General features: G+C 37.2%; 1 protein-coding gene across 4 annotated transcripts in view; it reads left to right on the forward strand.

Moving 5' to 3' along the window:
* Positions 1-24,772, forward strand: part of TRHDE (thyrotropin releasing hormone degrading enzyme) — a 252,723-nt gene that overhangs the window by 215,684 nt on the left and 12,267 nt on the right. For all 4 annotated transcript variants that reach the window (XM_017733245.1, XM_017733246.1, XM_008632816.2 and 1 more), the window contains 5 exons: positions 4,969-5,116; positions 7,301-7,398; positions 7,912-8,019; positions 20,333-20,500; positions 21,025-21,165. In XM_017733245.1, the coding sequence (XP_017588734.1) occupies positions 4,969-5,116; positions 7,301-7,398; positions 7,912-8,019; positions 20,333-20,500; positions 21,025-21,165 (663 nt within the window). The remainder of the gene's footprint in view (positions 1-4,968; positions 5,117-7,300; positions 7,399-7,911; positions 8,020-20,332; positions 20,501-21,024; positions 21,166-24,772) is intronic.

Here is a 24,772-nt window from a genome sequence, read left to right on the forward strand (position 1 = left end):
TGTCTAGAGGTAATTTGTCTAATAACTAAAGCAGATCTTCTTGCCAGTCAATGTTCCTGATCTGTTCTCCCCTTCAGTTTGGCAGGCAACTGTGAAATCAGGAATGTAGATAATAAGACAAACCTCGTGTGGTTCTGTGTTTCTAGCACGTGCTTGTGTGTAGTGGTGGCTACAGAATGATTGACATGCTAGTAAACTGATGGGTGAGGACAGTTACATAAAAATTGATAAAGCAATGAAGCATCTCATATGTGATCTTTTTGGTTAAATTTTGCTTTTGTATTCATGTGTTTCAAATGACTTGGTATGGGGAAAGTTGGCTTAGAAAGGGCTTGTAAAGGCTGTTCTAAGTCTAGGCTGCTTTCTATATGACCCATGATGTCAGGTCAAAATGCTCCAATCTGAAACACTATAAAGAGGGATGTCTGCTTTTTGTAGTTTATACTGAAGATATGTAAACAATAGATCATTTTATAACATGAAATGGATCTGTTGGTACTCTTCTGTGAAGAGTTATAGGGCAAAGGACCAGAGCTATGATATTCTTATTCATGCCTCTTGGCAGAGGAGTACTGAAATAGTAGTGTTCTTAGGATTATCCATTGGTAGAGGCCTACATAAGCAAGAAAAGTTTCTGTCAGGAATGGCACTGGTATGAATGTGCTTTGGGTAGGGAGCGACTAAATGAGTTCTTAAGGCTCTTTCAATTTTAATTTTAACTATAGATGAAAAATGTTTACAAAACTTTTTAACCTTGCCCTTGATAAATGTTTTACCTGAACATCAGTATGCTTTCAGCCACTGTTTACATATCAACACTGTTTAACTATTTTATCTGTTAAGATACTTGCCAAAACTATCCCAGGTTCCTCTGCAGAATTTTTTTAGGTGCAGATACATGCTTGCTAAGATTCTCAGGTGACTCCTGGAGACATACCTAGAGAAAACTGCGCCTGTTTCAGACTAGACACAAGGTTGGACATCACAGTATTTCTGTGGTGTTTGTGCTTGTTACCTGGTTTCAGTATAGCTCATAATCAGTTATTCCCCTAGTGACAGACAATATTTCAATTTTCCTCCAAGATGGCTAGGCTAGAAAAGAACCTTGTCTCTTAGCCCTGACTTTCATGCATTTGGACTTTGACAGGCAATGTCTGACAGTAATTTTGCTGGACTTAAAGATAGCAATATGATTGATGGCTAAAAAGACAAAAGAAAAATAAGGATTTCTGTCACTGACCTTCAGTGACTTTGTTGAAAGAGAGAGTAATAAGTCAAGCTGCACGTGCAGAGTATCTACTAAATTTACACTCTGTAGTACCTTTGAGTGAACATTTCTAGGCAAATATATGACAGGGAAATTATTTTACAGTTTTCCTTTTGATGGGAAGGTTGCTACTTTTAGTTTTCTTACTGTTGTTATAATTATTGTTAAACATTTCTGTTTAACATTTCTACAGATCTGTGTTTTTCCAACAGAGTTCATGGAGATACTCAGACCAGACTCATTCTCTGTTCTGCCTTCTTTCCTCATTTCGGTTATTGTCCTACTCCATAAATGCTTTTGCTGACCAGATCCTCTGTAACCATCTTTGAACCTAGTTCTTCCAGGATAATGAAGGAGAATCCTAGAATCATGCCAGCACCCTTTGTCTGGTTTGCCACCGTTCAAATGAGCCAGTGCTTCTTACTGAATGCAGTATTCCCTGGGAAAGCAGAGTCTTGAAGTCTCTCTTAGTGCTGGACAAGCTTTTAGTGTAAACTAAAAGAGGATGATTGTACTAAAATACAAAAGTTAAGACACCAGTTGTGCTTTGTGAAGATGCAGAATATTAGAGCATAGCTCACCACAGTGTCACACTGCTTTGTCTAGGTTCTGTTTTCTGCTGACCTGGTTGTCATGGTAGTCATGCTACCTCCCAGGACACTTCTCACAGGTCCTAGATCTGTGATCTGGATTTTAGGACTTCTTATATGTTTTATGGTTCATGGTTTATCTCTTTTATGATTAGGGTGAGAGTTTCTCCTTACATCCTGTTTTCTCAACTATGAATGTAAACTTTTTATGCAAAAAGGTGAAACAATAACTATCCTTACCACCTCTTGACAGAAGCTATTTAGTGCCAATTAGTCTTGGACTGCAGTGTATTTGGAATAAAAAGTTCATAAATGTGGCTTAGCGACTACGGTAAAAGAATAGGGCTATCATGGTTTTCTGTAGGCATCCGTGAAATAAAATAGTGTAGAATATAAAGAACATTCTGCCAAGGTAATGTTCCTGATGCACTTGTGTTTTCTTCAGGAAACTGGCTGTCTTAACTGCCACTGTAGGAGGATTTGAGATATGTCTCTGCTTAAGTTCTCTCAGAGGTGCATCTTAGCATCTGTACTGCCCAGGATGTGCTGACAGAAGAGTTTAATATTAACAGCCATAGCCATTTGTCCTCTAAATCATGATCTGAAGTGATGAATTTGTTATAATTTATATAATAATGCCATCCCCAAAAATCTCCCTTCATTCCTCTCCCTTCTCTTGGGATGGATTGATTAATATGTGGTTGAGGGGTGATTCTGATGATATTGGGCATAAGCTCTTCTAGGGTCATACTCAGAGAAGGAGGGTCAGGAATAAACAGGAAAAAAGTCAAACTTTGCCAAAATCTATTTGTGTAATTTGCACTACACTCTTAGGGAAACAATAGGAAAAGTGAGAGTCAGGGTGTGAGACAGGCAGAATTGAATAGTGTGATAAATTCAGAAGTTAGAAGCAGTGAGTGATGAGAGTAGCAGCTTCTGTTGTGAACAGGATGAGTATCATCAGCCAAAAATCATGATTTCAAAACTCATTAGGAAGCTCTGAGTTTAGGGATTAAGAGATCAATTTTTGAGTCCACTTCTTATGTGACTTTATGGGGAAGTTAAGCTTAAAAAGAAATAATCTGTTTGTTTTGCAGCGTTGATTTCCTTTTTGCACTTAGTATAGATAGATTTAATTTCAAAACATGAACTTAAATGTCCATTAGTGCAGCTATAATAAACATTAATCTGTTGATTCCTTAAGCAGCATGTTTCCTAGAGCTATTCCTCTTGTTCCTTACTCCACACTTTTTCATGTCAATCAAATTATCAGTAAAAATAATCACAAATCCTATTAGAAACTAGCTACCTATATGCTACTTTAAGCTAGTTTACCTCTTTGCTAACATTATCTCCAAAATTTTTAACTGCAGTCAGTTCAGCATGCTGCTGGCTCCATGAATTACAGAGTATTAAGACATAGAATTCATCTTAATGATACTCTGCTGCTTCAAAACCAAGACCTATAAAATGAAGTAACTTTCTGTCTTCAGTTACATTGGACTTTGTCCGTTACCTACTCTAAAAGCTTTGCCACTTTTATTTCATATCTGCTCAGTTCCTCATTTGGCACAGTGAGCTCCCCAAGTGATCTTGTTTTTTGTGCTTTAGTGTGTGCTGGAACTGGAGTTGAAAACAGAGCTGATAAAATGTGGACAAAGATGACATGAAGCAGACTGGAGGGTGGGATAGATACTTTTAAATCTGTTACATGAACTCACTTTTTTCCTGAGAACATGAAGGGAACAGAGTGTAATTCTTCCAACAGAGTGTGTGAAAAATGAAGGCCAGCAAGATGTGGTGCACATTGCAAGGAAACAATTTCAAGTATTTCAGCAAGACAGTTTTAACACGTTATTACAGCAGAGATAAAAATTCATATTAACATGTATGCATTGATTAATTTCTGTACTAATGTGTGTAATTTTATTTGTTTGCCGTATGTTTGCATTTCTTCCACAGACATTGATGGAAATTAACAGAAAATTTGCAATGAAGGAGAAAAACTAGTCTCTGAAGCTATATCACACTGTAGCCTATTAAATTGAACTTTGTGGAATCTACCTTGCTGATTTGAAGTGTTTAATGGAAAGAGAATCGTTATCTCCTCTCTAGGCAGATAGTTATCTCCTTTTGGATTTAAACACCTGCATCAGAAGAAGAGTAGACAATGTGTTTCTGGAAAGTTCACACCCACAGGGTTGTACTTTGTTTCTGCAGTCTGGATAGTTAAGAAAAAAATGCTGTTCTGAAAAAGAAAGTGAGAGCAAAGCCTAAAGCTTGGTGTTTTCTGTACTCAGTTTTTAAAGTAGCTGTCAAATGCTTGTGTCTGTATTGCATTTTACTTGTAATGCTATTATTTGAAAACATTAAAGCCGCCCCCCCCCCCCCCAGCCTTTCACTTGCAGGGGGAGGTCTTTCATGATAGAAAAAGAATGGGACAAAATTTTAGCTGGTTGATTCATAAACACCTGAAAAAACCCATACTTTATGTGCAAAGTGCTGGAACATCCTGAACCAAAGTGATGTCACTGGATGAGTCCTTCCAAAGTGACTGAAGGTGGATAGAAGACAAGGCAGTTCTAACGGAGAGAGAAAAGAGTGAGGAGAATAACTGTAAAACTAAAGCTTCTTCTTCAGCACTAGTTCTTTTCAATTGGTGATTGTCACTAGAAATGTTTCATCAAGCAAAATGCCTTGGGTTGTTGATTTTATGCAGGCAGCTTTCTGTCTTAGAAGTCAACAAAGCAACACCTTCCTTTCGTTTTGGGTATCTTTTTTCTTTTTAAATTTTTTTTTTTTCCTTAAAGGCAGTTACTTCTTCATTCATGTCTTTCATAGCCACAGGAATCCATTCAAAGTAGAGATAGCTTATCTGGTTTTCTTTCATGTGTGTTCTTGCCTTGCTTCATCAAATCAGTATGCTTGCATGTGTTGGGAGAGACTGCGAGTTGCTGTTTTTTTATAAGGTTGACTTTTATGTCATTAAAGTGTGATGAGTTTATCGTGTTTTTCTGCATTTTAATTTCATTTGGGAAAAAAAAGAAGTAGTTTATGCCCCATTGTGAATATCTTCTGAAAACCAATTTAATGGCTTCTTTTATTGTGCAGAGCTGGTTATTTGCCTCAGAATATTCCTTTGGAGATTATGAGATACCTTTCAGAAGAAAAAGATTTTCTGCCTTGGCATGCTGCCAGCCGAGCTCTTTATCCTCTAGATAAATTGCTGGACCGTACAGAAAACTACAATATCTTCAATGTAAGAGATACAGCCTTCCTCTCTTTCTTTCTCTAGTTCTTCCTTTCTTTCTTCCCCTCCCTCTTTCCATCTGTCTGTCCTTCCTGCCTTTCTTTCTTTCACCTCTTACTCCCTCCTTTTATTGTCAAGATTCGAACTGTTCCCCAGTCAGATACTGTAAACATGCTAGGGATATTAAGTTTCTTCCTAATTACTCTACTTAAACATAGCAATTATCAAGCTTTGATTCATTTGCATTTGAACAGTGATAACTGTTGTTTGAGGCATATATGACTAGAAGAAGGAAAGGTAATTATCCCTCATGTAAAATGTTATGACAAGTAAAGTATTTCACTTTAAAGAGCCAAAGTGTTCTATTGCCAGATTTTCCCCTTTGAGGAGCCCCACGGTGATATTTAGCTGGATGCCCAAGATCAGCAACAACAGCAAATATAGGCACAACTGAAAAGAATACATGCAACTGAAGCAAAGATTTGTAGTCATTATTTCATCCCAAAATCCATGGTGAATTCAATGCAGTTACCTTAATTAACAAGAATTAGATCACCGTTGAGTCAAAAGCCCATTCATAATTGCGTCCAAAGGGACAGCAGTAACAGCTCGCAGTAGATAATTAAGATAGACATGGCAAATATTTTAACATTTACCTGTAGCTACACTGAAGCATGGTTTATGAAGTACACAGATTTGACTGCAGCCAGTGACAATTATGAACTCTTGGGGTTTTTATTCACTGGGAATTTTATGTAGTCTACATATTTTCAATGGCCAATATACGGTAACATTATGTAATGTTGTAAAGCCTTCAAATGCAGGGGCTTTTTAAAGCCTGAAATTCTTAAGGATGCTTTTCTCTTCTTAAATGTATATTTGTTTCTCTGTGTGTGTGACCATAGACACCATGCTCAGAGAGGAGGAAGTTAGAAGTGACTGTACGTGTATATGTAGAGGTACATATATACCTCTACAAGATATATAGATATAGATATACAGATATTGATACAGATATGTGTGAGTGTGTGTATATATATACACACATACATATGCACAGAATTACCTCATGACATGGAAAATGGTTTTTGTAGAACATACACTACAGATTAATAAAGATACATTGAAATTTTTATGAACCTGCAGAGCAGGCCTACATGCAAACCAGAGCCATAATGTAAAATGCTGCTGAAATAATTTGCATATTTAGTCTGTTGTTAACGGCAAAGAAAAATTCTTAGAAGTCTGCCATTGCTATTTCACTTTTAAACATGGTTGTGTAAAGAAAACACAATTTTAATAAATAAAACCAGTAAAATTCACAGCCGAGTTATGTTTTATCACTACTGATGGGAGTTTTGAAAGCTGAGGTGATAGCAGAGGAAATAAAAAGTCTTTTTAGTCACAGAATAACGTATCTGCTAGAGAAAGCTGCAGTATGAATCTTCTTTTGTGGTGACATATATACATGCCTATGCATCTGTAATAATAAAATAGATGCTCTCCTATGTGGTTCCGTAGATCTCAGTTCTCTTTTTCAAATTGGTGAATTCCACTGGCAAAAGATTACACTGAGTACAATGACAGTGGTTTTCTTCAAAACTCGTCAGAATATTTAAATATGTCCTCTGTGTAAAAAGTAAAAGTCACTAAAACAGATCTTGTGCTTGTTTTGTACTTTAAGCACACCAGGAGCCTAAACTTAAAGCATAGTGTCATTAAGTGTACAAAGCTTATTTGCAGCCACATTGTTATGTATTCTGAAGTCAATTGACTGTACACACGTAATGTTTTTGCCATGGATATGGATATTAAAACAGTGTTCTTTTAAAAGTGAGCATGTACGGTGTAGTCAAGATTGGCCACAAACTAGAAATTAGGCTATTGACACTCTTGTAATTTTTCAGCTGCACATTGTGAGTTCAAAGTAGCATGTAATAAAGTTTTGAAATTCATGGATTTTGTAACAATAAATTGTCTTATACTAGGCATCTAATCTAGTAGCTCTTCTAGACCTTCATACTACAGCAGTGAAGGAGGATTATAAGTGGACAAGTAGCTTTGCTAAGTATTTGGAATTGGACATTATTTGAGGGTAAAAAGAGAGACCAAACCTCACTAGTCAGCAGTATTTCCATTTCAAGTAAAAGAGATTATTTTTAACATTAAATATACTTTTCTTTTTCTGCTTAGGAGTATATTCTAAGACAAGTTGCATCGATGTATCTGAAGCTTGGATGGCCAACAAACAATTTAAACAAGTCACTTGTTCAAGCATCATACCAACATGAGTACTGTTATATTTTCATTTTTATTGTTTATTTGTGGAATATAATTATATAAATGCTCCTAAAATTTAGTCATGTTTAGCATATGCCAGTCATAATTCCTTAGCTCTATCACCCTTCTGTTTTTTCCTTTCTGTTTCCTTTCCTTTCTGGGTTGTAGGGAGAGCAGAAAGATGCTGTGAGAAGAATTCTTCTTTCTTAAGTTGAGAGAACATGATTTCCTAAGCCCTAACTTAATATCTGACTACACTGGATTTCTAAGAACTTGTACTCATGTGACCACAGAAGTTGGGAGGAGTGCATAAGTGTAAATGGGGGCTGCTTTTGATCCATGACTTTTCTTCAGTTGTTGCAGGCATTAAATCAACACTGAGATTTGTAAAGCCAGATTATCTTTGATATGTTGCCCAGCTACCGGTTGCTGTCACTGTTATAAGAAGCAGTTTTTTGTAAACATTCAAACACATTCAAACACATTCATTAATGCAGCCTTATTGCTTTCTTTAATGTGGACAGAGAGTTGCGTCGGGAAGTCATCATGTTGGCCTGCAGCTTCGGGAACAAGCACTGTCACCAGCAGGCTGCAACGTTAATCTCGGACTGGATTTCTAGCAATAGGAACCGGTAAGTGGAGCTGAAATGTGTATCTCACATCTCTCCTACTGAGAGGCAGTACAGCTCTTCCTCTCCTGCCTGCCCTGTCTGCAGTGCCTTCTTTTGCAAAGGTTTTTTTTTATGGGAGGAAGCAGAGGTTGCTGGCTGTCATTTAAAAATGTCTGTGGGGGTTTCAGAATTAGTTATTTGACTTGGTGTATATGAGTGGGTGGAGGGGATTCTGCTCTCTCCTGATGAGTTACTGTCAGATAATTCTGTGCTAGAAGATGAGAAGATGGATTTTAAGGACAGATCTAAAGAAAGAAAGATGAGTGAACACCATGTTGTCAGACAAACATGAAACCTGTGCTGGGACAAGAGAGCCAAAGGTGCTAAACATTTAAAGAAGTGAGAGAGATTAGAGACAGAAGGACTGAGAAGTAAGGAAGGAAATGTAGCAAAGTGGTGCAGGGAAATGTTACAAGGTATTTAAGGGTGAAGACTTGAAAATTAATGTGATTCAGGAATACATGGAAAAGCTCATGTAAGGTTTCAGAGAGCAGATAATAAGATAGCTGATGCCTTGAGCATTAGCAGCACTGTAGTGGTTTGACAGCAAATATGTAAGTTAGGCTGTCTATACACAGGTTTATTCAGCTGAGGCAAGAGAACATGGGCCATGGATAGTGCATGAAGTTTATATTTTAAAGGCAAGCATCTAAGAAATATGAAATTACTGAAATTTCAAATATTTAATTATGCAGTGATATATGGACAATGATATGAGTGCAGAGTATAGGTTAAGACCCCAACTTCTTTAGAAAGAATAGTGGATTTTCTGATTATGTGAAATATTTGCACTGTACACATTTGTACATGGCATGATACTTTAGTTTAAAAGAGAATATTTTATTTTCAAATAAAAAAAAGCAAGATAAAAGTCTCTCACTTTTAGTCCCAGTCTTGTATTATCTCTGCAAGAGGATCGGATCTCTCTAGCCATACGAGCAGGCAGGATTTTTCAGAGATTTCTTGGACTAATCAGGTGTTTGTTTGCAATTAAAATATCTCTGTCTGTCTCTGGAATCTTTAAAAATCCTTTACAGTCATACCCAGTTATGTAAGTATCCAAGTATCTTTTAAAACCAGCCATGAACTGAACATGAAGGGAAATTACACTCCTATATGATTTTGAAACTTCTGGAAAAAAACCCAAACAACTTGCAACTATGACTATGTACCTTTAAGTAAGATGTGTGTGAGGTGGAGGGTTTTCCTGGGTAAGGTGATACCAGATATATTTACTATTAAATATATACCCCAGGGTTTGATATGAATTCTTATCATAAGCAGCAACAGTCAGTATGAAGCTATTCAAAGAGGCAATTAAAGAGAAAGAATCATTGGAAACAGTCTGCAAAAGTAATTTGCTTAGATATTCATTTGCAAAATTAGTTAATCAAACCTAGCATTACCTATTAGCATGCACAGCAGTAGATTTTTCAGTGTTAAAAAAGCTGTCACCCTGCCTGTCTTTCCTTTCCAACAGGATTAAGAAAGGAGGCATCAGAAAAGAAAAACATAACAAAACTCAAGCTTATTGCTTTACCAACAGTAGCAAGAGAGAAAAGGAATAAATTTAAGGAGCTATCTGAAGATTCATCTTAGCCTTTCAATGGGGCCATTTTTGGTAGCAGAAGATTGTGTTTGCCAGCATATGATGAGTATTATGATAAAAGCACCACACCAGGGCAGAGGAGAATAGCTACTGTGTTAAAGCAATGTGTTTCTGAAAGGAGCTGCGCAGTTTTGAAAAATGGCTGCAGCAAATAATGTAATTACATAATAGAGATTGACAGTCAGCTGATAAATAGGGGCACAACTGGCAAAGAAGATAGAGACATGCTTTTATTTATTTTTTAAGATCGTAGGATTTGTTCAGTCCCACACTTCAGAACTGACCAGTTTTCTCAGAGCAGTCTCACATCCTGAATGTAACTGATATATGAGCAAAACTCATTTCATATTTACTTACATGGAAACGACATTACAAAGACTACTAGTAATAGCAGCTCAGTAAACATAAAATCAGCTTGTGTTTCACAGTAACAGCATTTGTAGGGTATGTCAGTGTTCTCTCAGGAATGTCCAGATCCTGCTGAATCAGAGCTAACCCATAGCACCTTTACTCAGTTTAAGCTAACTCAGACTGAAACCTGAAAGTAAAACAAGGGCTCTTTTTCCTGCTTTTCTACCAAGAAAACAATGATTCTACAATCAGAATTTAATTAGCATGGTGTTTGAGTCATGCTTCTGCCTCTTTTAGCACTTGAGAGACAGTAACTAGCTCAGGTGCAAAGGGCAAGCAGATAAGTACAAGACATATGCAGAGAGCACATCTAAAAGGTGCCATTTTGTATTCTTTCTCATCAATCGTTTTGCTCAGTTTGACGCCCTTAACAGCTGTTTGTGAATTTGCTGCAAACAGCCACCTTAGAGCCTCTAAGATTCCCTCAGAGCTTGTTTCCTGACAAAGAAGGGGAAACTCATGCTGCTCCTCTTTTGCCACACTTCTCTGACAACTGGTGAGGAAAGTCGATGACAAGTACAGAAACTCTGTGTATTCTTGCCTATTCCAGACCTTATCAGCAAGTACTGTAAAAGTTCTTGGTTTTGCCATTCTGTCTTCTGAAACCAAACCACATAATTGACTGATGATTGCAGAAAGCCTGGTTTTGGTGGGTTTGCATAGCCAGAGCACAAAAACAGAGTTCCAGAGAGCTCAGAGATATTTTATATATAAATGTAGTTTGAGTGTCATTGTGACAGTAAAAATAAAGGATAACTTGCATTTCCACCCATCCCCTCCCAGAAACTTTTTTCTGGAAGATGACACAAATTTTTCAAAGCAGTAGAGACAATGGAATAAGGTTTGTGTCTCAAGATTTTAATAAACTGCAAATTAAGTCAGTATTAAATTAAAATGTGATATTAAATACCACATAAATGCACAGTCAGTAAATCATGTAAGGGAGGTTTTTGATTCCCTGGCCCTTACTGGAGTTAAAGTTGAAATAACTCTAACAGAGAATGTGCAATTAATAATACTGAAGAAATGCTAACATTCATAACTTTTTTCGCCACATTTTTAATCTATGACTTTTTAGATATTCTTTTGAAGTGTTTTTTTCTGTTTTACTTGTCATATTTAATTATGGATAAAGTGTTGGGTAGTACAATAACATCTAACTCTGGCATATGCTTACAATTGCTGTGGTTTTTAGTAATTATATTTAATCTAGTAAATTTTCTTAATCTGGTCCAGAAAGGAATTACCATCTACTCTTCGCAGTAAGAAAGTGAAGTAATCTTGATATCAGATACTGTTTGTATTTTGTCATTATAGACTCTTTACTGTGCAAATAATTTGCCACTGTTGACCAAATAAAATGAGGGTCATTCTTAGCACAGGGCCAGAGGTCCTCTTTGTATTTCCACTACTGTTTGAAAAAGCCATTAGATTTCCAACTACAGTGCTGCAGGTTTTCTTCTGGAATTAGTGAAAATACCCAACTTACGTGACCTGTAACACTAGCCTCTGTGCATGAAAGTGGAAGTCACCTAAGAGGCTTTGAAGACTTGAATTTCTAAAGTGACTTAGGTGTTGCTTCATTTTCAGATTCCTGGCTCACAGGGCAGAATCAGATGCTCAGAGTTGCGCTTCCTACAAGGGGATTTGGGAGCCTCTAAAAACGCAGCCGGTGGCAGCCACTGTGCTGTGAAGAGCCTCTTAACATGAGATTCTGAACCATGAGTGGGCCCTCTTAGGGTCCAGCACTACAGGTAGAAAGATACCTATATCAAATGAATACGTAAATGGCAATTGTAGTGTATGGGGATCTTGCAAAAGATGCCTTTCAAAATTGTCACTAAAGCATGAAAAAGACTGCTCCTTTTCTTTTCCAACACAGCTGGCAGAGAAGCTGCTCTTCAATACCATTTCAAACAGTAGTGCTGAGATTCCAGCAGTTTACTGTGCTTCAGTTTAGTACCTCAGCCCTGTATCTGCCAATGCCTGCAGAGGGCAAGCCTGAGGAGGACCTGTATGTGAGATATTTGGGACAATTATTAAGATGCTGCAACACACTTTCCTCCTGTAGCTTCAGCTCAGCTACTGGAATTTATTTCATTAGCAAGAAAATGATACAGTTCTCCAATCTAAAGATGAGAAAGCATTCATCTGAGGGAAGAGACTTCAGTACCTGAAATACCAGAAATACCAGAAATACTTAGACTGCAAGGGGCTTTAGGTGATATTGCTCATGGCCACTTTTTCAGGGCAAAACACAATGGAAAAACAAGAAATATAACTGAGAAAGAAATTTGTTTTTACAAGGAGCAAACCAAACACATAGCATCAGAAGCAGAAGAGACTATAAGGAGACATGTTGTTTTGCTGTTTTAGGAACTGATATATTTTAATCCTTACAATTGTTTAAAAAAAGCTCATTATTTCTTTCTACTGAAGATCAGAGGTTAGACCTCAAGGTAGGTCTTGTGGTGTTTTAATCCATGAGTTTAAGTGATTTTACTTTTTTTAAAAATGGCTGATGTGTCCAGCTCATTTTGCTTGAAAGTCTGTATTTACTTCTGACTTGATGGTGATATTAAGACAATGATTTTCACTCTCTTACATTGGGATATATGCTGCTCCTGTACTGGAACCATGGAAACCCTTGACACTTTTATGTTGATGTTCAGAAGAATAAAGAATAGAAAATATACAACCATGTTGAAATTTCCCTTGTAGTTTGAGAACATAAATTTATGGGGATTCAGTCAACAGCAGAATGTTGTACAAGAGAAGCTACTGTTGGCTGAAAATGAAGATGTTTGCTTCTACCTTCATTTAACTGAGCTCATCCCTGTGAAGCTTTCATGTGTGAAGAAATACATTATTCACACTCCTTAGATATAACAGCATTGTGGTTCAGCCTAAAAAATTAACAAAATTACCATTCAATGCCTGCCTGAGCTTAATAATCAGCCTTGTTAACCCCTTTAACCTTCACTGCATCTATTCTGAAGGAAAAACATGTTTCTAAGAGGATTAGCATTTTCAGACTTCCTGCCTTGGATAGGTTGAGTAAACATGTATTTCTGAAGTTCAGGAAAGAATGCATGGAGAGCTGCAATGTGTAAACCCCTGACAGGAGATAAAAGGGGGTAATATTCAAATACACACTATGATGACTTGAAGCATAACACAGACATGAACATTTTTTGCAAACATCTATCTGGGTGCAGGCACAGTTATCTTCCAGCTACTCTTACCATACATCAGCTATAGGTTGCTGCATTTACATTTCTGCTGGCAAAGTCAACTGTGGATGTATGCTTGCTTTGGGCAAAGTTAAACAAGATGATGTAAACGTGAATATGTGAGAGAGCTGCTTTGAACTGAGACAGCTGATTTTGCCTTCAGCAGAAAAAGGAGTACTTGTATTCTGATTCTGTTAGTAGAGCTGTGGTGACACTGTTCTGCTGACATGCAGCACTGAACAGTGGGTTATGATAGGATTGCATCAGACACAGTTACATGCAGATGTTCTGTGAGATGTTACCGGTTGGAAGGCCTCAGCTAGTTATAGCCACTTCCGTTTGCTCTTACTTTTAACTTCTTTAGAAATGTAACCATTGCTATTTATTGCTGTGGTTTACATGGAAACAAAGTACCTTAATGAGTTGCCTTAATACCCCTAGAAAACTGAGATTAAATGCATTTCACTAACATTGATATCATATCACTTTGGGGTGATTTTAGCTTTAACACAGTTTTTACTAGTTCAAATATTAATCTTCTGTCACAAGCTCTGGTCTCTGATCGGGTAACTCTGATCAGTTTTGAGGATGCTTGCAGTGGGGAGTGCAGGCTGCTCCACTGAATTAGGTTAAGCCATCATCCATTCTGTAGCCCGTGGGTTAATGAAGTTTTAATTTGTCTGTCTTTGTGAATGAGGAGAAGTAGAGACTGATCTTGAATGCAAATACAGATATTTTAAATCTGTTCTGGTCTAATCATCCAGATTGTTCTGAGAAATCTTGCAGTGCTGAAATGGGGCCATGTCACAGGACAAGTCGGAGCTTCAGACAATCCCTGTCTTAACCTCAGATTTTGGCAACAGTTTCAATTTAAGAAATCATTCTGGCCTGCAAGTACTAAGGATGGCAGTTCGGTTCTATTTATAAAATGAATTAGTTATTAAACAGACAGGAGATAACAGACAAAAGATTTTAATCAAAGTTACTGCACAGTATAAAACTGAAAGGAACTACTAGTAGATTACAGCATGACATAAGCCAGTGCATGACATTAAGGTACCTATATTAAAGCTAGCAAAAGAAATAGTATTGCTTAGGGTCAAATGTAATTTACTTCTGAAACGATGACAATGTGCACAGATTCCTTCACTCAGCCTCTGTGGGAGTAACCGGGAAGGAAGCATCGCTACTCACGGGAAAAACTCCACACATTTCCATGGAATGTGTTGAGGATTTCTGCTTTATGAGAGTTTGGTGTAGTTTTTATAGTTTGTAAAGTGAGGTGTCTGTCCGTGAGAAGCCCAGTTTATCTTCCAGATCTGACATTGACAGTAAGATGTTTATTGGCAGTTGGGAGATGCAAGACCAGTGTTAACTGTGGTGCCAGAAGTACTCACTACAAGACAGCTTGTCCTGTTTGAGTTATCTGAGTGGTTAACAAGCAACAGATAAGCTCTTGTGGGGGGCAAGATGCCCTGCTACAAGACAGAGATCGCTGAAAAGAGAGTAAGAGATGAACTTTCCTGTTCTGTCTGTGGGTTTCAAGTCAGAACACATCCGTGTGTTGTTTGAATTACAAATGAACCACTTTTGGTTACAAAGTAATGAAATCAGAATCGTGCATGTCTGCACACTAATACTCAACTACCTTGTCTACATCTTTTGAAGTGTATTTATGAGATTTGGGCTTTTCCTGTAACTTCTGTTTGCCATTTCACTTCTGTCACACTGCTGTGATGGTTAGGAACATTGGTTAATTCTTTATCATCTCAAGAAAGGTGTAAATAATGAAGTAAATGTCTTCCATCACATAATTTGAAGGACAGTGATAACCAACAAGCCAAATTTGTGAGTTGTGAACCTCCACACTTGTTCATGCAGATTTTGTGTTTCCTCTACAAGGAATAATGGATTCATGTCCATCCACCTGCCTAAGTTGGCAGTGTCTTACTTGGCTGCACCTTTAACTACTTGGTGGAAATGCCACCAGAAAAACAATTGCAGGACTGTATAGGAGTGTGTAGCATGTCTATAAACAAAACTCTCCATAGATCTGAGGGAGTAGTAAATAACAAATTACCATTCATTAATTGAAGTAATTTCAATGAAGTCTGGCTTAGGTGATAGAAAATCAATTTTTTTCCAAACAAGCATTTTTTCTTTTGTTTTCTTCCTTGTTTATTTCTCTCTCTTGCTATTTGAAATAGATAATTTTATTGCTGTGTTTCACATGGCCACAGTAGTGCTACAGTCTTGCAACAACTTAGAAATGTACTTGCGTTTAACCACCTACATCAGTATTTGTGAGAACATGGCCAACAGGTTAATTACTTTTGTTAGTTGATTGGAAGAGGCACTAGGTTTTTTCAAGGGCTTGATGCCTACCAGCTATATTTGGAAATTGTTAGCAGCAAACATGAAAAAATGAGAGTTATTTTAATTTTTTTCACACATGAGTGTCTGATAAATGTAAAAAAATAAAGTGAATCCCTTCTTCTGTGTTCACAACCCCTAGAAGTTTTAATTACTGAAAAAAGCAGGCATAGCTATTCATGCATTTTGAAATGTTACTGGAGCTTTGCCAGCTAATGTAAGCCAGTGTTGCTGAAGTGATTTAACTAATTAATAGGTTGTTACAACATTTGAGTAGAATCTTGCACTCAAGTCAATAAAACTTAAGGAGGAAGAAAACACTGTTGAGTGCATGAGTTAATCAAGGACTTAGCACTCTGAAAGACCAACTGGGTCTTAATAGAGAGAAGACTTAATCTTGTAAAAGATAAAATTGGGCTTTATGGGCAGCTGGTTCAGGTAGTGTTTTTACCTTCTGACTTCTGTGTGTCACTGCAATAAAATGACCCTATATGGAGTAATTATGGATTAGCAGTAATTAATTTAAAGTCCTTGTAATTTAGATTAGTTTCCAATTTTCTCATTCAGGGATGATCTCTCCACAACTTTGCAAAACAATTGATCAGAAATTGATCAGACCATATTTTTGTTGCAAAAACTGTCCAGAATGGACAAAAAGCATACCTACTCAGAGATCAGTGCCACAAAGAAGTCCTTAACTCATCACTCAGTCATTAAAATCAGTGTTGAAGAGCTTGACTATCCTGGTTGCATGTTCACTTGTGGGGGATCTTCAATAGGAATGGAAAGGAGCAATAGCAGTAACCATCACTTGAGGGATGATGTACTCTCTGCCTACCTCTGTCAGACCTGTGTGATACCTGGAACTTGGGAGCACAGGACAGGGACTGTGCATAGCTTTGCCCCAGACACCTTGACTAGCCCTGTTAATGTCCCCTGAAATCAATGGGAGACAGGCACCTAAATGTTGAGCCCATCACAGCTCTGTGCCTCAGTTTTCAAGGGGAAGTTCTGCCCTCTCTCTTTAGACTGGGTATGTGCTATGGCAGAGGATCATCCTCTCCTCTTTCTGCACAATGGTGCCAGCAGCATGACTCCTGGAGTTTGTAATAGAGAATGGGAATATAAAATTTGGGATGGAAGTTTTTAAAAACAAACTGTGTAGTGCTCTTCTTTATAATAGCATCTGTATTACAGATCTGCCAACAAAGTACTAATACTTCATTCTTGTTTCTTATCTGAGCCCTGTAACCTATTAAACAAGACCATAAATATAGTCATCAAGAAAAATAGGCTTAAGTTAAATGTTAAATTGTTGCAAAAATAAAGAATAATATTCCTGATTAATTTTCTTTGTCAAATAGTACCATAACTGGTGTTGAAACTTGTTACTTAATCAAAGAACTGTCTAAACTATGTGCATTTACATTTTAAAAAATTAGAACACAATTTCCCCAGAAGATAAATAATTATGGTCCAATTTTAAAAGTGTATCTTTAATTGTTAGAACATACTTTAAATAGGAGCAAGTATGTACCAATTAATTATAACTTAGAACATTATTCTTAGCTCATTGTAGAGCTTTATAATTCACTCTTGAAAAAAAGAAATCCCTGTAAAGGCACAGCACGATTTTAATTAATTTTTTTCTAACTCTTTAATTTTTAACTTTTTCTCCCAAAATGTTTAATTTTTAAACAAGCTTGGCTAGCTACATATTTCATTCTCACCATCACATCTCTTAAGCAAGAAAAATAAAGTTAAATAAATTGGATCAGTATTCAAATTAAAGCCATTTAAAGTGATGCTCTCAAACGTTTATTTCTATTCTTCTGAAGTATCCATCAATCATATTAGCTCTTTAAAAATGAGAGCAGCCTTGAAGGCACATTTGAGGCTTCACTGACAACAGGATGTGTTCTGCAGTGTTACAACCTAAGCAGTACCAAAATAATGGTGATTTTATCCACTTGATTCGGTTAATATAAGGGGCAAACATCCACATGCTGATCTAGTGCCTTGGAATTGCAATTTTCCAGGAACCTATAATACTAAAAAACCTGTAGACTGGAGAGATTTCAGATAGTTAAATAATGATAGAATATGTGCCCAAAACGACTGGATGAGTGAGAAAGCAAAAATTCCCACAAATGTGGGACAAAATTCAATTAGAGGACTCTCTGTAGGGGCAATAGTTAAAGAGAAATTACTTTGGGGATATTTGCGTTTTCATAAGCAATTTTCATTTCCACAAGAGGAACCCCCCTCTCTACAGTCCTGATTTCAAGCCTCTCACAGGAGTACTTTGTAGTTTTTCATAGCTGTACATTTTGCAGTTTCTGAAGGTAAACTTTTTACAAGCAGTATTTGTGCTTGATGTCTTGGTTTGTAGGGGCTGATTTTTTTCACATTGTCCTAATTAGCTTATAGGTACAGACCTAAAACCTTCCCTGGAGCAGTTGATTGTATGATATTGATTACATCTGCTGCAGCACTGCCACTATACTGCTACTGATTTGGTGGCAGTAGAGTTTTCTTAGCAAGGAGAGTGATGACATCTAGGCTATGATCATGGGATCAGCTCCATCATTAGTCTTAAGTCCTCCTTCCTTCCCAGAGATGCAAATCATCCTGTGCTTACTGTCTATGCTGCTGCTAAAAGTGCTGCTGTTGGCCCTTAGAATGTAAAAAATGGACTAGCTGGGAAAGCCCTTTGAATTGATTTGTTTTACTGTAAATTTTGAAAAATGTAAACATCACAAGTGAGAAGTGCTGTCTGTTCTGGAGTTAGACATCCACTTCTAGGTACATCTGCTTCTGTGTCTGTACTAGGCAAAAAAAAAAAGGACAGACCTTCCAGCCCACATTTCCTACCTGTATTAATGGCACAATCAACCAAAAAAGTATTACCTTTTCCAGCTGCTTTATAGTTCCTTACAATAACTGTTGGCTGAACCATATATCTTGCAGTAATCCAAAGATAATATTTCTGCTGTCAAAGCTCTGAAAGAACTACATGTGCTTCTAAAAAAATGATTTAGTGTTTGTGTCAAGACATAAAGTCCTTCCTTCGTTGAAGTAAGGCTTGACTGTGTTCATCTGTTCTTCATATTCAGGTATCATATGATAGGTCAGATCTGGGGCAATAGGTTGTTTGGTCCCCTAGTCAGGATAGCACCCCTTAGTCCCTTTTGTTTAGTGTATGTTCTTACAGCTGCTGTTAGTGTATTAAATCCCATATTAAAATTAAAAAAAAAAAAAAGACATAAGCTAGTAAGAAAGTTGTGTTTTAAAAAAAAAATAACTTAGTGATGAGAAAATCGGGACACGATGACAGTATCATTTAATGTTCTGTGCAGAATGTATATGTACATGGCTGCATTTTTATGTTACTGTAATTGCTGACCCAAAGTTTTGAAAGAGAGTTGCAGTATTAGAAAGCTTTATGCCTCATTCTCAGTTAATATAAGTCAACACAAAGGCAGTACCTGAATATCTTTCCATTTCAGTGTTAGAATTTTTTTCTGGAGAATGAATAAATGGCAGTAGAAAAACCTCTGTTCTTGATTGGGATAGCCCAGTCTGTGATATAAGCCTTTGGTGAAATCCTCTTATAATTAAAGTATTGATGGAAACGTTTTTTTCCTGTTTTGTGTAAGTTCTGATACCAAATTTTACAGCAATAATTTCATTTTTTGTCCCACTGTATTACTGCAGACACAACTTTATTTACTTCTAGAATCTCTAGAGATCTTGAATACGAAGTTTCAGAGGAGTTTCCACTCAAGCATTACCAACAAAAAGAGGAATGCTTTTTCCTGAAAATCAGAAACATATTACCCTAAGAAATGTCTAACTTTACCTGTGGGAATACCCTTTGGGTCACAAAAGTTTCAACTTCTATGCTTGTATAGGAAACATAAAGCAAAGTAGGAAATTGAAAGTCCGGCTGAAACCTTTTTAGAAGAAAACCGTACATATGCACATACTGTACTAGATCTGAATTTGTCATTTAACTGTAGTTTGAATTGATATTAATTGAGCAGTAATCACAGTTTGCAACCATCCTATGGCACAGCTGGTTTTGGACTGGTATTAATATGCTGAAATAATTGATCAGATCTTTCTATTTTCTTCACTCCTGACAATATCATGTTTAAGTATCATTGTCACAGCATATCCTTTCTTACTTGTGTGTTACTATCTGAAGATGAAGCACTTTTCAGCACAAGGAGGGAGGAGTTTCTGGCTGATCAGGTCCTGTTGTAAAACAGTGCAAGGGCAAGAAGAGCAGATTTGGCATAGAGCCCAGCAACAGAGTGATAACATCCCGCACTAATTTGGAGAGCTTATGTTACCTGTAGGTTATGTGACACATTATGAGTTGATGAACTACATCACCATATTTTATAGTCTCCTGACAGTGTGACAGCATTATGAAGAGAATTGCAAGCATGTGTTATCCTTTAGAAAGCCCATTGGGATGGCCTGGAAGATGTTGGTGGCAGTAAAGAGATGCAAATGTAATTTTCAAAAAATCCCATTACTGTTGGACAATAATTTTGAACTCTCATAAATGTTCCTCCTTTTTATCCAGTATCAGGAGGCTGCTTATTTACCACAATGCTATTACTGATTTCTTTTGTAGAATCCCTCTCAATGTGAGAGACATCGTCTACTGTACAGGAGTTTCACTGATGGATGAAGATGTATGGGAGTTCATTTGGATGAAATTTCATTCTACCACAGCAGTGTCTGAGAAGAAAATATTATTAGAAGCCTTAACTTGCAGTGATGACAGAAACTTGCTCAACAGGTAAAAAATATTCTGTATTTGAATCTGTTACTAATAATCACTTCAACAGTTATGGATCATCACTTGAGCTTTCATCTAAATGAAAGAAATTTGCTTTTCAAATACAGGCTTACTGTCTGTTTAAACCATCTTATGCTTTTGCATTAATGCATATGAAAACTGACACATATTCTCTTTTCAATTCCAGACTTTCCTTTGTTCACTGGAAATGTTTAAAATCCGTAATAATTATTGGTATTTTTTTGTTATCATGTCCTTTATTTAAATGTCTTGACCAGTCTGATCTTACAGATTTTATAAAAATGCACACGTGAAGTTGCACTCAGCTTTTATTGAAATCTTTTTACATCAAGATTTTTCTGATTCGTAAATGCGTCCAGTGTTTGAAATCATAGAAATAAACCACTGAACTCACTTGGAGACGTAAACAATTCGGCAGTGATCTTTTTCTTCTGAGAGTTTTCTGATGGAATGATGTTAGGCAATGTGTTTGTGAAACTAAATGTTCTTGTTTCTCCCACTAGACTTTTGAATTTGTCTCTCAACTCAGAAGTTGTCCTGGATCAGGATGCAATTGATGTGATAATCCACGTAGCTCGAAATCCACATGGAAGGGATCTTGCTTGGAAGTTTTTCAGAGAAAAATGGAAAATACTAAATGCTAGGTAAAGATAAAAATTCTCAATTTATTTTCATTTTTTTATCTTGATATAATTTGTGTAAGTTTTGTATAGGTACATTCCTGAATCTAGTGCATTCTCTTTTAATCCATAAATAGAAATGTCTCTAAATATGAAATACCTACATATGAGTCATAAATGCATTTATTCATGGCTTATCACACACACGCATAGAGACATTTGTCTCTTAGCAATCATCTGTATATATATTAGTGTATTGTGTCTATGCTTATGATAATGAATTCTATCTATATGTCAAGTGCTGCAGTTCTATTTCTGCGTAGGTAAAAAACAGCAGTTCCCAAAGGAATTTTTCTGATTTGAAGTCGGATAGAAAAAATAATCTTTTCAAAAATGTTATTTCAGCTGTGGAAAAAATGCACCAAATCCTTTTTGAGACATTTCCATTTTCAAAAGGATGTTAATGTAGTGTCATCCCCTTTCTTTCGACTCTGTGTTTCAGGTGAGTTTCAAGTAATAGAGGAGCAACATTTTGAATTAAAAATAGATGAACAGAAAGGAGACAAGGTTGCTCCTTACACCTGCTTCTCTTTCTCTTTGAACAAGTGCTACATGCTCCTACTCTGAAGCCCAGTCAACATTTAAAAATTCTTTTTGATGGAGATTTTGATATAAATTCAATGAATGACAAATTTCTGTAGTTCTTTAGGGACAGCCTGAGGGCCTGAAAGATTGCACAGCAGCTCGTCTGGTACTGACAGATTAAAAAGGACCAGGACTTGGATGAGGTCTGATTCTCAAAAGCAGGTGTCCAAGATTTTAAGGCATCCCATGCCAGGTCACACCTTTGGTGTTGGCAGGAAAGGCATTGGAGATCTGTTCCATTCTGGACTTGTGAGGAGCCAACTATTGTACCACGGAATATTTGAAATGGTATATTTAAGATGCTCTATTTAAGCAACTAAATCCCAGTGACGGATGAATACGGGTGAAAACTTCCTATAGGTTTCACAGCATCAAAATAAGAGTGAAAGAAACTAAGACACTGTGCAACTCTCCTAAAAATTCTGAAAGTTCTTCATGCCATTTTGGATAATACTTTATAGTCTAGTGGGATTTTAGAAGAAGTTCCTCTGGGAAAATAGATTTAAGCTGGAATTGGTTTTGGAAATTTGTATTGCAGGAGCACACTTTCTGAAAGCCATTTCCAAAAAGCTCTTAAGAGTGAAGAGTTTAAGAATTCTCTGCTTTTGGTGTGATTATTCCAGGAACTGGACTTTTACACAGAAAGTGGATGGCAGATGTATTACTATTATGCAACCCAGTGCAGACAGAAAATAATTTTTCAGGTTCCTCCAGGAATTTATCCAGAGTTTAGGCATAAAGCCATCATAATCTGTATTGCCACAAACACATATGCTGTATTTGTGTCCTGCCTTAGTAAGTATGTTTATCTGACAACCTGGCTAACACCTGTGATTTTAGATGTGAACAACGTTAAGCAGTGTAGACAAATAGAAAATATTTAACAAACTATGCCACATGCCAAATCTTTTGGGTGTTACAATTTTAAATAGCTTAACTTCATTTAGAATTTGAATTGTATTTATTTCACTTGCCTGGAATGGGTTACTGTGTAATCTGAATTCCTAACAATCAGTAAGGCCTCATCAAAGACCTTTTATTGTCCTTTTTAAAAATAAGAAAATAACAGAGAGTTTGTCTTTTTGCCCAACACTGTCTTTGTGTTACCTTCATTCAGTTTGATCTCCAAACACAAGTCAGAGCCACCAAAAAGATTGTAGCGGTTGATTTTTCTCAAAGTGACATCCAGTTGAGTTTCTGTGGATCACCAAAAGATTGAGCGCAGTGAAATGAAATATTTAATGCAAGCTGTACATATGTGATATATATTGAAAATAACATTGTTTTGTAATCATAGATTAGAACCTTTTAGGTGAGACTTTGAGAGAGTAGAATTAGTCTAATTAATACCTTGCCCCTTAACTGTTCAGTGAAACAGTGACATGATAGAATGCAAGGTCCTATACCTGGGTCACAGTAATCCCAGGCAGACCCACAGGCTGGGCAGAGAAGTGATTTGAGAGTATCCCTGAGGAGAAGGACTTGGGGTAATGGTTGATGAAAAACTCAGCATGACCCAGCAATGTGCACTCACAGCCCAGAAAGCCAACCCTGGGCTGCATCCAAAGCAGCGTGGTCAGCAGGTCAAGGCAGAGGATCCTGCCCCTCTTCTCTGCTCTGGAGAGACCCCACCTGGAGGGTTGTGTACAGTTCAAGTGTCCCCAGCATATGAAGGACATGGAACTGTTGGTGCAAGTCCAGAGGAAGGCCATAAAGTTGGTGAGAGGACTGGAGCACCTCCCCTACCAAGACAGACAGAGAAAGTTGGGGCTGTTCCGCCCAGAGAAGAGAAGGTTGCATGGAGACCTCACAGCAACATTCCAGTATCTGAAGCGGGCCTACCAGGAAGCCAGAGGGGGAGTCTTCATCAGGAACTGTAGTGATAGGACAAGGGGAATGGGTACAAATGGAAAGAGAGGAAATAAGTTAAGATATTAGGAAGAAATTTTTTACTGTGGGGGTGGTGAGACACTGGAACTGGTTGCCCAGGGAGGTTGTGGAGGCCCCGTCCCTTGGCAGTGTTCAAAGCCAGGTTGGATAAGGCCTTGAGCAACCTGGTCTACCAGGAGGTGTCCCTGCACATGGAGGGGTGGGGGTTGGGACTGGATGATCTTTAAGGTCCATTCTAACCCCTTAATGTTCTATGATTCTATGATTAGGCTTCTGATTTGAGCTTACCACACTACCGCATTTTTAAAATGTAAGCTTTATTGTGGAATTATAGTTCAAGAAGAGCATGTACCTCTTGGAGCAAGTGCCAAGGACAGTCACAAAGATGATATGAGGACATCCTGATATGATATCAAGACATCCTGAGAGAGTTGGGAATGTACAGCCTGGGGAAGAAAAGGCTCTGTGGAGACCTTATAGCACCTTCCAGTACCTAAAGGGTCCTTACAGGAAAGCTGAAGAGGGACTTTTTACAAGGGCATGTAGTGGTAAGGGGGAACAGCTTCAAACTGAAGGAGGGCAGGTTTAGATTAGATAATTGGAAGAATTCCTTTACTGTGAGGTTGGTGAGGTATTGTTGGATAGGACTTTAGGCAACCTGGACTAGTGAAAGGTGTCCCTGCCATGGCAGGGGGATCGGAACTGGGTGATATTTAAGGTCTCTTCCAATCCCAACCATTCTATGATTCTATGATTCAAGTATACTATGTCCCAAGGCATCCTTTCCATACAATTATAATTTATTATTTAATTTGATTCAAAATTAAAATACTTTGTATGAACCAATTAATTTAATAAGGTGATATCTCAGTGGTATTTTCCATTTAATTTATTATAAAAAGTGTTGATGTTTCAGATAGTAAAATGAAATAGCTGAGGGGCACTAAATTATAACGCTATTTCCTCTTTCTTTTAAACACAGCATGTCAAGGAGTTAGAATTGCCACAAAATATTGTTAATCCCTCCTACCTTTACAGTATGCTTTTGTTCAGATTGTCCAGAACATATTGATGATGTATAAAGTCTTCAAAGTCA

Source organism: Corvus brachyrhynchos, unplaced genomic scaffold (assembly GCF_000691975.1).
Source record: "Corvus brachyrhynchos isolate BGI_N302 unplaced genomic scaffold, ASM69197v1 scaffold32, whole genome shotgun sequence".
NCBI classification, from domain to species: domain Eukaryota; kingdom Metazoa; phylum Chordata; class Aves; order Passeriformes; family Corvidae; genus Corvus; species Corvus brachyrhynchos.